The 13,297-nt window shown below is 35.9% G+C and overlaps 1 protein-coding gene across 1 annotated transcript; it reads left to right on the forward strand.

Annotated features, from left to right (window-relative positions):
• Positions 1-9,873: 9,873 nt before the first annotated feature.
• Positions 9,874-12,060, forward strand: LOC149020455 (Paired amphipathic helix (PAH2) superfamily protein). Its single transcript, XM_089146835.1, has 5 exons — positions 9,874-10,022; positions 10,142-10,313; positions 11,582-11,677; positions 11,829-11,928; positions 11,990-12,060. Exons 1-5 carry the CDS (start codon positions 9,874-9,876, stop codon positions 12,058-12,060), a joined length of 588 nt encoding a protein of 195 aa, XP_089002961.1.
• Positions 12,061-13,297: the final 1,237 nt, after the last annotated feature.

The following is a 13,297-nucleotide window of genomic DNA, read 5'->3' on the forward strand; positions in this document are numbered from 1 at the left end:
CCAAACCCTAGTTAGTTTATGAGGTTTATGATGTATTGAAGGTCGTCGGTGACTTATCTTATGCGGAGTTGACTAACATTTTCGATGAGTAGAATGGAGATGAGCTCGAAAGTTTTCAGATTGATATTTTTAGCATTAAAGGTATCGAAAAGTGGAAAGTGCAGCAGGTGGCTTGAAATGGTTTTAGTTTGTTGTTACTGAAGAAGCAAGAGGTCATGGGTTTATTAAATTTTAGATGATGGGTTACTTAATGTCCCTCTTGAATGTCAATTAGTGATTCCATTGCCACTGACGATTGATATCTTTTAAATGGACTCTTTTTGATGCATTACAAGTTTTTGGATTTGGGTTTGCTTCAAATTGACAGTTCCAGTTGAACTTACATGAAATATTCGTATGAAATTAAGCCCATGGGCTATAAAGCCCATGGGCTGAAAAGCCCATTGTGATGCCTTGCATTACAGTCGAAGCTTCATACTAGAATCCACCTCTGGCCCCTTTCTCTGAAATGATCACTTAATGCTGATCTAAAGAAACTAACTGGGCTGGGCTGGGCTTTATTAAAGTTTCGATCCTCTTTTGTTGAAAAAGAAAACACATCTTAATTTCATGGGTTTTGAACCCGAAGTGGATTGAACACGCAACATTGAATTGGTTTTGCATTAACTCGTTGGATTGGAATCCACTTGTAAAACTATGGTGATCACTATTTAATGACATCAATGTGATGGTCAAATTGACCTCTTTGAGTTAACGATCGAACAAGCAACATTGGCCGTCTGATGCGAACCCTGACGTCAAATACTACAAAAACTCTAAAACTAGTGAGAGCCAATATGCAAGCTTATTATGCGGTTACACCCACGGTTCCTCGTGTCGGCGACGGCGATATATCGCCGACACGGGGCGACACGGGGCGACATTTCGACCTGTTGCTGGGGGGCGACACGACACCCCCCAGTGACACCGATTTTACAAAATATCGACGATAAATCGTCAAAATATCGCGATATTTTAAATTTTAAAATTTAAAATTTTTACATTAACTATTCTCTCTCCTTATTAAATTATCTCTGCGGCCTAGGAATCTGGGATTCTTTTTTTTATTTCCTTTCTCTCATTTAAAATTCCTTTATGGTTTCTTGCATTAACTATTCTCCCATTTAACTTTTCAGTATTTCTTTCTCTTTCTCTCCGGAACGGAAGCTGCTGGAAACCATGGAAGCTGCCGGAAACCATGGCAAACGGAGCTCTCTCATCACTGTGATCTCCGATGACTGGTCTCTCTCTCGGTCTCTCCCACCACAGATCACTCTGGACACTCTCACGAGTCACGACTCTCTCCGGTTCTCTTTTCTCTGATCTCTCATCTCTCGGTCTCTCCACTCGGTTTCTCCCACAGTCCCACTGCAAATCTCTCTCTGCAGCGCTCTTGGACTCTCCCCCACTGTAGATTTCATGATTTTCATCATTGATTTTGTTTGAGTTTTTCTCAAAAAATCGATCGACATATCGCCTATATCGTCGGTGTAGCATGTGTCGCCGGGCACCGACACCGGCGACACCTCCAACCTTGGTTTCACCAACACAGGGTTGTTCTAACTTCTAACAAAATCTTCCTTCTTAGTTTCTTGTGTTTCTGGCTTTATGTGATCTAGTACAGAATATAAATTACCTCTTCTAAGTCTCCCCATACAAGTTTTATAGAAATTTCCTTCTTATAGGTATGGGTAAGGGTGTCAATTGTGTACCGAAACCGTTTAACCGTACCGAACCGCGCCGTCTAAAACCGCATCGTACCGTACCGTTCAAAATTCGGTATAGTATGTACCGAAACCGAATTTTTTCGGTACGGTTCCGATTTTAGGTACTCATACCGTCGGTATGTACCGAAACCGTACTGAATTGGTATCATATAAACTTAAGGGATATAAATTTTAATTTTACAATTAAAACACTTTACTTTTACCCTATCCTTAATTCTCTATTTCAGTTTTTCGTTTTATCATTCACTCCTCTTCTTAAACTTACTTGTTTTGTCTCTATTAATTAGATTTACTTGCTTTATCTATGTTAATTTCAAATTCTATTGATTGGTTACTCACAATTTCATTAGGATCTTAATGAACTAATAATAAACGTGGCATAAGTTCATTTGTACAAAAATTGTACCACATTAGATACCGTTTTTAAATCGTTTTTTCGTACCGATTTAACACCAAAAAGTAATGAACCGATTTTGTAAATACCGAAACCGTACCGTACCGTTTAAATTCGGTACGGTACGGTTCTGGTTTTCGGTATTCAAAGTTTGTACCGTACCGAAATACCGAAACCGTACCGATTGACACCCTTAGGTATGGGGTGAAATTTATTTAATCCCTACTATAAAAGCACTAAACATTTACGCATTCACGGTTTTTTCATAATGAAATTTTAACAAATTCAAGTTAACCAAACAATTAAGTTTATGAATTATGACTCCATAGATAAATATACAAATTTAAAATCTCTAGACTCATGCTACCAAACAAGCCCCCAAAAAAAGGGGGGAAAAAAGAAACCCAACAACAAAAAACAACGCCCCCCCCCCCCACACCACCACACCAACCACACCCCCCAAAATTCGGTCCGGTACAGACCGAAACCGAATTTGAAAATTCGGCGGCCGGACCGGCAGATGCACAACCGACGGATGGAACCGAACGGACCGAACCATGGTAAAATGAATACACGTCCCAGTGCCCTAAGGCAAGCGCGATTCTCATTCACTCTTCAGAGCAGACTCTCGCCCTTTCGAGTCTTCGGTGCTCAACGCGATTCATCTCTCAATCTCTGATTCTCTCAATCACTCATCGTCCTCGTCTCACATCATCACATGAGTCTCATATTCAAAGCATAAATCGTGAGCCTGAAGCCGTGAACTTGAAGAGCATAAATCGTTTTCAAGCTTCACATGAAAACGAAGAGCAGAAATCGTGAGCCTGAAGAGCAGAAATCATTTCCGGGGGTGATATTCTAGTTGTACTCATAACTCATAAGAGATTAAGAGCAAAAATCGTCTTCGTCCTCTTCTCAGATCTTACTTTAGCAGTCTAGTGTTCTACTTATATCAAGAAAGCCTTGCTCCACGGCCCACGCGAACGAAAGAGGGAAAGAGGTTAGAGGTCAATTTCTTCATTCTTCAAGCCTGAAGAGCAGAAATCCGCTCATATATATTTGGGTGAAAAGTTATATAGGTGTTCAAGCAGCTCAAAAATGGATGCGGATCCTCGACTGGGTGAATCTCCCTCAGGTTTTGTACGGGCTGCACTCTTTGGTCGTTGCATAAATTGGGTATGTGCCTTAATTTTACAGGTAATTTAGCTTTTTCCCCATTCCCTTTCCCCATTAATTTCTCTCCTATGTTATTTTGTGATGTTTATAATAACTTTTTGATCTCTCAAAGGAGGGTTTTGTTCTGATTATATGATGGTCTGTGAGTTGGAGATAATGGTGTTGATCGCAGCAGTTGCAGAATCTCCTGCTCAAGTGGAGCCCTGAAAAAGATTTGTCCGTTACTTAGTTTTGAAATGCAGTGGTGACTACTGGGACATCTTCTTCAATTCTTATTTCTTCTTTGTTCACAGCCTTTGTAAAATCCATCTTCTAGGTAGCATAGAAGAATACTGGGCAAGGCAAGATGCTGTCTTTGTTTATGGTACTTGAAGACAGAAGACTTGAAGTCTTGAATTTAATGGTGGTTTTCAATTTTATAGGTTTAAAAAGAAATTTTATTCTTTGTCAATGTATTTGTTTCAGTTTTTTTATCGACATAATGTAGCCATGTAGGTGCTTTCTTCATTGCCTTGGTGTTTCACAGGCAACAGGACCTAGACATTATCCATTGGGGAGTCTAGGAACCACGGTCTACTCTGTCCAAAGGCTTGAGTAGGTCACTCCTTCAATCCATTATTCTAATCCTACATTAAGCATATTGTCACTTGTCAGTACTAAATGTTCTCAACATCATACATTATATTGTATATCAAACAATTCATAGGTTTCATTCGTTTGAAAGGGTAAAGGAAAATATATATGCACTCATGTGATGCAACCCCACAGACAAGTTTTAGTCTGATGATGGATGCAAACCACTAATTTACGAACAGATTCAGCCATTTGTAGTTATTTGTATTGTGGACGGTGGGAGTGACCAAGTGAAAACCGTGAGCGAAAAAACTAGTCATCACTCATGGTGTTTGATTGGGCAACAGGCGGAAAGGAACCGATGTATAATAAAACCGATGAACGGCCTAGAAACCGAAAACCGAACCGATTTATCCAAACCGACCGGACCGTTGAAATACCGAACCGACACCGTAAAGAGGACGGCGGTTCTAGGTATTCAAAGTTGGTACCGTACCGAAACCGTACCGAATTACCGAAACCGTACCGATTGACACCCTTACCTTAAGTATTATGAGTCGGTTAGTTTATTTATTTTTGTGAGCGTTTTCTTATTTTGTTCGGTAGAGGGAAAAAAATCATGATTGGTTGAGAAAATGAATTGAGCTAAAGTGGATGGGTTTAACTAACACCAGTCCATTATTTAGTTTTATATTGAGAATGGGCTTAACTAATACGGGTTCATTACTTAAATTCCCTTACCGTTGTGGAAATTGTTAGAGTTAGAGTTTTATGTTATAACTTATAAATAGCAGAATAAGGAAATTGTACAAAAAAATATTTATGATTTAATACTTTTCCTTACCACTGTGGGAATTGTTGGGGTTTGAGTTTCATGTTATAAATAGGAGAATAAGGAAATAGTAGAATTAAAAGAGATATTCGAAGAAACTCAGAAAGTAAGAAGACATGGAAGATTCTAGGTGCGAAAGGTTGAGGTATGTAGTGTTAATCTTTCATTCAATTAACCTAAAATTTCTAACTCACAATCGTAATTCTTTTATCGCTTTAATTTCCTCATTATTAATTGCTTAGTTTTGTCATTCTATCGCTGCTTCGATGCTTTCTCGAATATCGTTTTTCCTTTTGTTTTTTTTCTTTTTCTTCTTCTTCTTGAGAATGAGATCTAAGTTTTGATAGTATGACTATTTCTTCTGTTCGTCTTCTCGTCGTTCTGATAGAGTGATAGGGATTGTGCGGAGATTATTCTATTGAAATATCATAGAGTTTTACTTGATTAATTTGTTTCTCTTAATCAAGTTCTGGGCAACCTCAAATGAATGGAAGAGGAGGAGGAGGAGTAGGTGAACGGAAACTAACCAGTGACGATGCTATGGCGTACCTCAGATCCGTGAAAGACAAATTTCAAGACAATAGGGAGAAATATAAGGAATTCCTGCAAGTCGTGAAGGATTTTAAGGACCAAAGGTTTGATCATTATAATCGTTATCTTTCTAGGGTTTCTGAGAATTGTTTTTATGCATATGCCTGGGCTGTTACATTGTTGATCACTTCATTCTCATCGATTTTTTACTTGCAGAATTAGCACCGACGGAATTATAGCCAAGGTGAAAGACATGTTCAAAGGGCACATAGACCTAATATTGGGCTTCAATAACTTTTTACCCAAGAATTATGAGATCACCCTCCCACTTGATGGTGATGAACCTCAACCAAAGAAGTTTCTTGAATTTGAAGAAGCTCTCAATTTTTTAAACAAAATCAAGGTGTAGTTTCTCTCTTGTTGGTGGAACTTTGTATTAGGATTAAAGCTATCAATCACACAAAAATCTAATAAAAAACAGTAAAAAAAGAGATGAATGTGTGCGTGTGATTAGAAACCATGAACCACAGCTATTCATGGGTTCAAACCCAAACTGTAAAGAACTCCGAGGCCACAGAAACATGGACCCTCTACCGACTATGGGGGCGTTGCCCATACCCTTGTCGGGGCGGCCTTCTCGGATCCCCTCTCGCTCACGGGGTGCGAAACCCGTGTCTATCAGCAATACAATGTAAAGCATGAGTCATACTCAATACTTTGGATTTTTTAATAGATCTCTTTATTTTATTATTATTATTATTAATTTTTCTATTAATGCTTGTGCTTGCAGGAACGGTTCCAGGATGACCCTCGCGTGTACAAACTATTCTTAGATACTTTAAAAATGTTCCGAAAGGAGAATAAGTCCACCAATGAGGTTTATCAAGAGGTATTTATATATTTTCAGCTCCTTTTATTTAGGTCTAGTTTGTTTCAGTTGCATTTTGGCAATTCTATCTTTCTCTACTCTTTTATCTCTTTGAATGCACTAGTCTCTCTAAAAATTCTTGGAGTTGTTTGAGTGTTATTAGTTAATTATATTACGTTTTTGTAGATAGCTGCCATTTTTGGTGATCATACAGACTTGCTCGAAGAATTCACACATTTCCTACCTGATTCTTCTGGAACCCTATCAGGCAGAAATTCTTCAGATGATACTTCTTATTTGTCTCTTGATGATAATTCTTATTTGTTTCGTGATGCTAATTATGGTAGGGTTCTATGCCTGTATTTGATTATGGAATTTTGCTTCAATTCAATGTTATTTTAGGCCATCGGATTGTGCATCTTGATTGAGATTTTCATATTATTATTTTTCTGGTAAACGAATCTTTAATTAGAAAAAGGGCAAAAAAATGCCAAGACATCCTGAGTACATGTTTCAAGAAGTCAAGGACTGGAATTAGACCATACCGTCCTACTTTCCATGGACAGGGCCTTCCTAGCTAGATTGTTGGCTACAGAATTAGCCCATCTGGAAACAAAATGAACCGACCAAGAGGGTTCAATAGCAAGAAGCTGACGAATATCCTCCACCACTTGAAGGGCATCTGAATCAACTAGGAGAAATGGGTCCACACTGCGATGAATAAGGCTCTGCAAATCGCATTCGAACAAAACTTCTTTTAATCCCTCATTCTTACTCCATAGAAGCGCCTCCCTTAAAGCCAGAGCCTCACCGGTGAAGATACTCGAGCATTCTACTCGAGATTTTCATATTATCAACGGCTGATTTTTCAACTATCGAAATCGAGATCTCAATCCGATAATCCACAATGTTAATGGTTCAGCGCATGAATCCAAGTAAAATCACTTAAGCTACCGACAAAGTTTATTTCTAACATCTTGCATATACCTATCACACATCTTGTTGCCTTAATGCTGAACCATTTCACAGTGCACTAGCTCTTTGTCGGCAAGTTCAAGGTTTCCTTTCCATATTATGAATTCCACTTCCATCTCCAAGCTCAACTTCTTGCAGAGTGCTTCTTTAGGGACATCTTTAATTTCCACCATGTTCCATTCTGTGAGAAGAAAAAAAATGCTAATGTATTTCGCTACTAACATTTGGAATCATCAATGGCTGATACACTTTCTTTTTCAACGCCATGAGGATTTAATCCTAAGACTTATTTTGATTAATTCATCACTTAAACCCAGAAGTTAAAATTGCAGAACTTGGGGGAGAGGAGAAGGAGAGGAAGAGAAGTATAAAGCTTCCGTGGCTGAAAAGCCCATTGCAAGGCCTAGCATTACAGTCCAAGCTTAATTCTAGAATCCACCTCTGCCCCTCTTTTCTGAACTGAACACTGAATGCTGGTTTAAATAAACTAACTGGGCTGGGCTTTATTAAAGAAGAGAACGCATCTTAATTTCATGGGCAATCTTGAATTGGTTTGTTTTAGCCACGGATCTGTTGTCAATGGTAGGTTAGTTTAGTGGTTAACAACCCAAACTCCCACAGAGAGGTTTTGGGTTCGCACCCATCCAATGGCACATAATCTCCCGCCCTTGTAATTAGCACAAATTATGTGGATCCCACAATTAGAAATAGTAAAATATTAAAAAAAATCCCATCACCCTAATCTACGAGCTCCCTTGTAATTAGTGGTCAACAACCATGGGGAGAGGGGGGGGGCGCAGACGTCACGGGACACGCTCTCCCTTGTAATTAGTGGTCAACAACCATGGGGAGAGCACGGCCGGGGACACGCTTTATTGCATTAACTGTTTGATTACTTGAGTCTGGAGTCACAGTTCAAATGTTTAACACTTTTATAGTAGGGGTGAAATCTTTGGATTTCATCTCATGTCCATAAATCTACAGATTTAACATCTTTAGTGTAAAAATGTGAATATCTAGATTTCATGAATCTAGAGATTCACACAACCAAACAGGTATAACTCTCTCATTTATAAATCTAGATATTCATCTTTTTACATTAAAAACATAAATTTGTAGACTTATGGGTATGGCCTACAATAAAAGCACTAAGTATGGCCAAACAGGTTGTTTACCTTGATGGGTAAGTCTTATGTATTTATAAATAAACATGGTTATTGTACAAGATTCGTTTACAATATTCAAATTTAAATTTAAAATTAAAAACTTGAATCCAAAAATTGAATTCAAAAATCAAATTCAAATCATAACAAATCCGTTATGGTCTTTCAGCTGATCCATTATTGTAAATCCATATTCACCAAAAATATTTAAAATAAAATACTATTCCCATAGCATTGTGGGAATTGTAAGGTTTTTTTTTTTTTTTTGATAATTGTTAGGGTTAGAGTTTCATGTTATAAATAGTAGAATAGTAAAATTGTAAACTTAAACAAAGTATTGGAAAAGAGTAAGAAGACGTGGAAGATTCTAATTGCAAAAGGATGAGGTATGTAGTGTTCATCTTTCATTCAAGAATTTACCAAAAAAAAAATCATTCATTCAAGAAACTTAAAATTTATACCAAACAATCGTAATTCTCTTATCTCTTTAATTTCTTATTATTGCTTAGTTTTGTCATTCTACTGCTGCTTCGATGCTTTCATTGCTTTGTATTCTCGAGTATCGTTTTTCCTTTATTATTATTATTATTATTTTCTTTATTCTTCTTGAGATTGAGAATGAGATTAAATTATTTGATAATATGACCAAGGAACTTAGTTTTGCTACCCCACAACACGGTCAAAATGCAAAATATTCGCCCATATAGAAATTTTTGCCCATAATTTTTTTAGGTATTTTTACTCAATAATTTTGATAAATTTGATGTCATATATTAATCTAACACAAATATGTGGTAAATTTGAATTATTTCCTAAAAATTATTCTATTTAAATTCTTTTACCTACATCCCATTTAAAATGATGTAGGGAGGACATCATTATCAAATCACTCTGAAGATTCTTTTATAAGATTCATTAATAATTTAAATTGTTTCCATAAATTATTTCATGTATACACTCTTCCCTAATCACATTTGGCATGTTAACTTTGATAATTTTCAATTTTTGCCCAATTTAAATTTTTTCTTAATAAATATTTCCATTTAAATCTCCTGCCTAGCCACAATTAAATTTAAATTCGGTTAAAATTCTCTTCATAATTTAAATTGTTTTCATAAATTATTTCATGTATATACTCTTCCCTAACCACATTTGGCATGTTGACTTTTGAGGACTAGATCACTAGAATATAGTTGGCAAGATTGCTCATTAATCATAAAGATTATTGCTATAAAAAGTCTTCCTATAAACACAGTTATGGCATGTAGACTTCTCCTGCGGATTAGATCACTAGAATATAGTCGGTCGCCTAAAGGGTGCAAGCAATTGTATAAAAATCGCACACAAAAAATTAAAAAAATGGGGAAAGTTGCCGAACCATACCGGATTATCACCACTGGAAAGTACAGTTTCAATATTGCCCATACGACACAGAAAATTAAAAAAATGATTTTTTCCGAAATATCGTTTCGCCCCAGGCGAATTTCGCCGAAATATAGTTCTATGAGTATGAACATTTCTTCTGGTTGTCGTCTCGTCGTTCTAATAGGACTTGATTAATTTGTTTCTCTTAATGAAGTTCTGGGCAAACTCAAATGAATGGAAGAGGAGGAGGAGTAGGTAAGCGGAAACTAACCACTGAAGATGCTATCGCGCATCTCAGATCCGTGAAAAACAAATTTCAAGACAATAAGGAGAAATATGAGGAATTCCTGCAAGTCATGAGGGATTTTAAGGACGAAAGGTTTGATCATTATACTCATTCTCTTTCTAGGGTTTCTGAGATTTGTTTTTATAGCATATGGATCTGCTCTGCTGAAACATTGTTGATCACCTGTTTCTCATCAACTTTTTTCCTTGCAGAATTAATACCAGCGAAGCTATAGCAAAGGTGAAAGGCATACTCAATGGGCACATTGACCTAATATTGGGCTTCAATAAATTTGTACCCAAGGGATATGAGATCCCCCTCCCACTTGATGGTGATGAACCTCAACCAAAGAAGACTATGGAATTTGAAGATGCTTTAAAATTTGTAATCAAAATAAAGGTGTAGTTTCTCTCTTGTTGTTGGAACTTTGTGTTAGGATTAACAGGGGCGGACCCACTAAGGAGCCCATGGTCCTCCGGATTTTTAAAATTTTTTATAATTTTTTTAGTTATTTTCATTTTTTATATTAATTTTCTTTATTTTTTTTTAATTTTTTTCTCTTCTGACATTTGAAATATCAGTATTTGCCCCTCCCCAAATTTGAAAACAGGTTTTAAAGGTTAAATAATGGGTATACATGTCATACCTATTTAAAAAACAATTCCTCAATTCCTATTTATTCTCCCCTCTTCTCTCTCACATCTTTTCTTCTTATTTATTCTTCTTCTATAGGTTAAGGGAAATTTTTGAGAAAAATATATTATTAAATATTTAAAATGTAATTTCTAATGGAAACTAACTCCTCAATCCCTATTTATTATCTTATTTATTCTCTCTCACATCTTTTCTTCCTATATATTCTCCTTATATAAACGCGGTTAAGGGAAATTTTTGAAAAATATATATTATCAAATATTCAAAATGTCATTTCTAATGGAAACTAACTCGCAATCCCTATTTATTCTTTCATATCTCCTCTTTTCTTCTTCCTCTCTCCTCTTTCTTCTTATTTATTCTCTTCCCTCTCTTTCTTTCTATTTCTTTCTCCACAATTAGGTTCACTTTCTCTTTCTCTTTCTCTTTTTCAATTTATTTATTTCTTCTACAATTTTTTTATTTGATTTTATAATAAAATATCTATAGTTAGTAAGGTAACTAACTATCATTGGTTTGCATCTCTTACCTTAAAATTTTTTTTTGTTTGCAACTCACTTTTTAGGGTTGAAGTTATGTGTATTTTTTTTTAATTCATGCTTTAATTTACCTATATCTTGTTGAAAAAAATATCATTACCAATAATTTACATATTTTTGTCAAATATATGTGGGCCCCACAAAATATATATAGACGAATTCTTTAGCATTGGTGCAACTTTTATTATTTGCCCCCCCCCCAAATACATATTTTTGTCAAATATATGTGGGCCCTACAAAATATATGTGGGCGTATTCCTTAGCATTGGTGCTTCGCCAATCTAAACTTATATATATATATTATATATATATATATATATATATATGGGGCTGAATTTGAATTTGAAGAAACTATCAATTTTGTACACAAAATAAAGGTGTGATTGCTGTCTTACTATTGAACTTTGGGACTTTTAGACCTCTTCGTTTTATTATTTTTTTAATGCTTGTTGCTCACAGGAGCGGTTCCAAAATAAAGGTGCGTACAAATTATTTATAGATATTTTGAGAATGTACCGGGAGGAGAATAAGTCCATCACGGAGGTCTATCAAGAGGTATATTTTCATGCAGCTCCTTTTGTGTCTACTGTTTCAGTTCCATTTTGACTATTCTATCTTTCTCTACTCTTCTGTTTGGATATAATGCACTCTTTTCTTTCAGCTAGCTGTTTGAGTATGATTACTTAATTACACTACGTTTTTGTAGGTAGCTGCCATTTTTTCTGGTAATCCAGACTTGCTCGAGGAGTTCACACATTTCCTACCTGATTCTTTTCGAACTCCATCAGGCAGAAAATTTTCAGATGGTACTTCTTATTTGTCTCTTGATGATAATTTTTATTTGTTTCTTGATGATAATTATGGTAGGGTTTCCTGCCTGTATTTGGGATTTTGCTTCCGTTCAACATGATTTTAGGCCATCAGATTGTGCATCTTGATTGAGATTTCCATATCGACCGCTGGTTTCTCAACTGTCGAACACTCGAACTCGAGATCTCAATCCGATAGTCCACAATGTTAATGATTCAATGCATGAACCCAAGTAAAATCACTTATTATATATCTTGTCTTAGTGATTTAGGAGACATTCTCAAAGTATTTTGTCATGTCCCTTAGTTTGTTTATGGACTGTTATATAGCTGATAGGAATCTGCCATTCTGCTTTATTTTCTCCTGTATCAACCCTTTAATTAATTTTGCTGCATATGCATCTCTATGTCTGTTGATTATGTGGAATTCTTTGATAATCTACTGATGAATATTTAGCTAATGATACAATATTTTTTACTGGCTCAATATCATATAAGTGTATATAGCCAAGAGTTTTCTTTTTCTTTACCATCCAGGTTTATATCTTTTAGTGATCTCTTTGAGTTGGTGTTGTTTACTGAATTTTTGGCAATCAGAGGAGGGCTTCTGCATATCTTTTGGAAGGATGTTAGATATCAAATAATGGTAGACTCATTGTTCGGAGGCAATGCACATCTCATCTTCAACTGAAGGAGCTCCAATGGCAGTGGAAGAGAGAGAGAGAGAGAGAGACAGATATTAAGCATCTCAAGTCTTATTTTTTGAATGTAGTTTTCATTTTATTTACAGGCATGGTAACACCTAGCTCGGAAAATGCATTTGCATATTTGGTAAACTTGTGGAAATTTAGAAATACTATAACTTGTAAATCTATTATAAATATTATTTGATTTCATTTGCTCCAAAAAATAGGAAAATAAACTTTTTTTGGCAAGAAAATAAATATTTTTAAGGTAATTAAGTCATTTTACCGTCTAAAGGACATTTATGTCATTTTACACTCCTCTTAACAGAAAATCGTAACTGTGTGTAGCTTGTAATTTTGAAAGTGGATGACATATAATTTATGCCATTGGTTCCCTTGCTGCTATCACTTTGCTGTTTTGATAACTATGATCGAGAGAGAGCCATGAAGGAGCTAAAATTGTAGAGAGAAATATTAGGGGAAACACAGCAGCATAATGATTTCCCCAGCTTTGAAGACAAAGGGGCTGGAATTGGATTGAAAGTTGAAGAAATATCAAAGTAAGAAGATGGTGGCTCATTAAAGAGTCAAGGGTTTCTCTTGGAAGCTTATAATTTCCATATTCCATGTTTTTGTTTTAATTGGAGATGGGATCAGTTACTTAAGAGTTTCAGATCAGA

The sequence above is a fragment of the Hakea prostrata genome, chromosome 3 (genome assembly GCF_041222555.1).
Source record: "Hakea prostrata isolate BN-2017 chromosome 3, UWA_Hpros_2, whole genome shotgun sequence".
Classification (NCBI taxonomy): Eukaryota; Viridiplantae; Streptophyta; class Magnoliopsida; order Proteales; family Proteaceae; genus Hakea; species Hakea prostrata.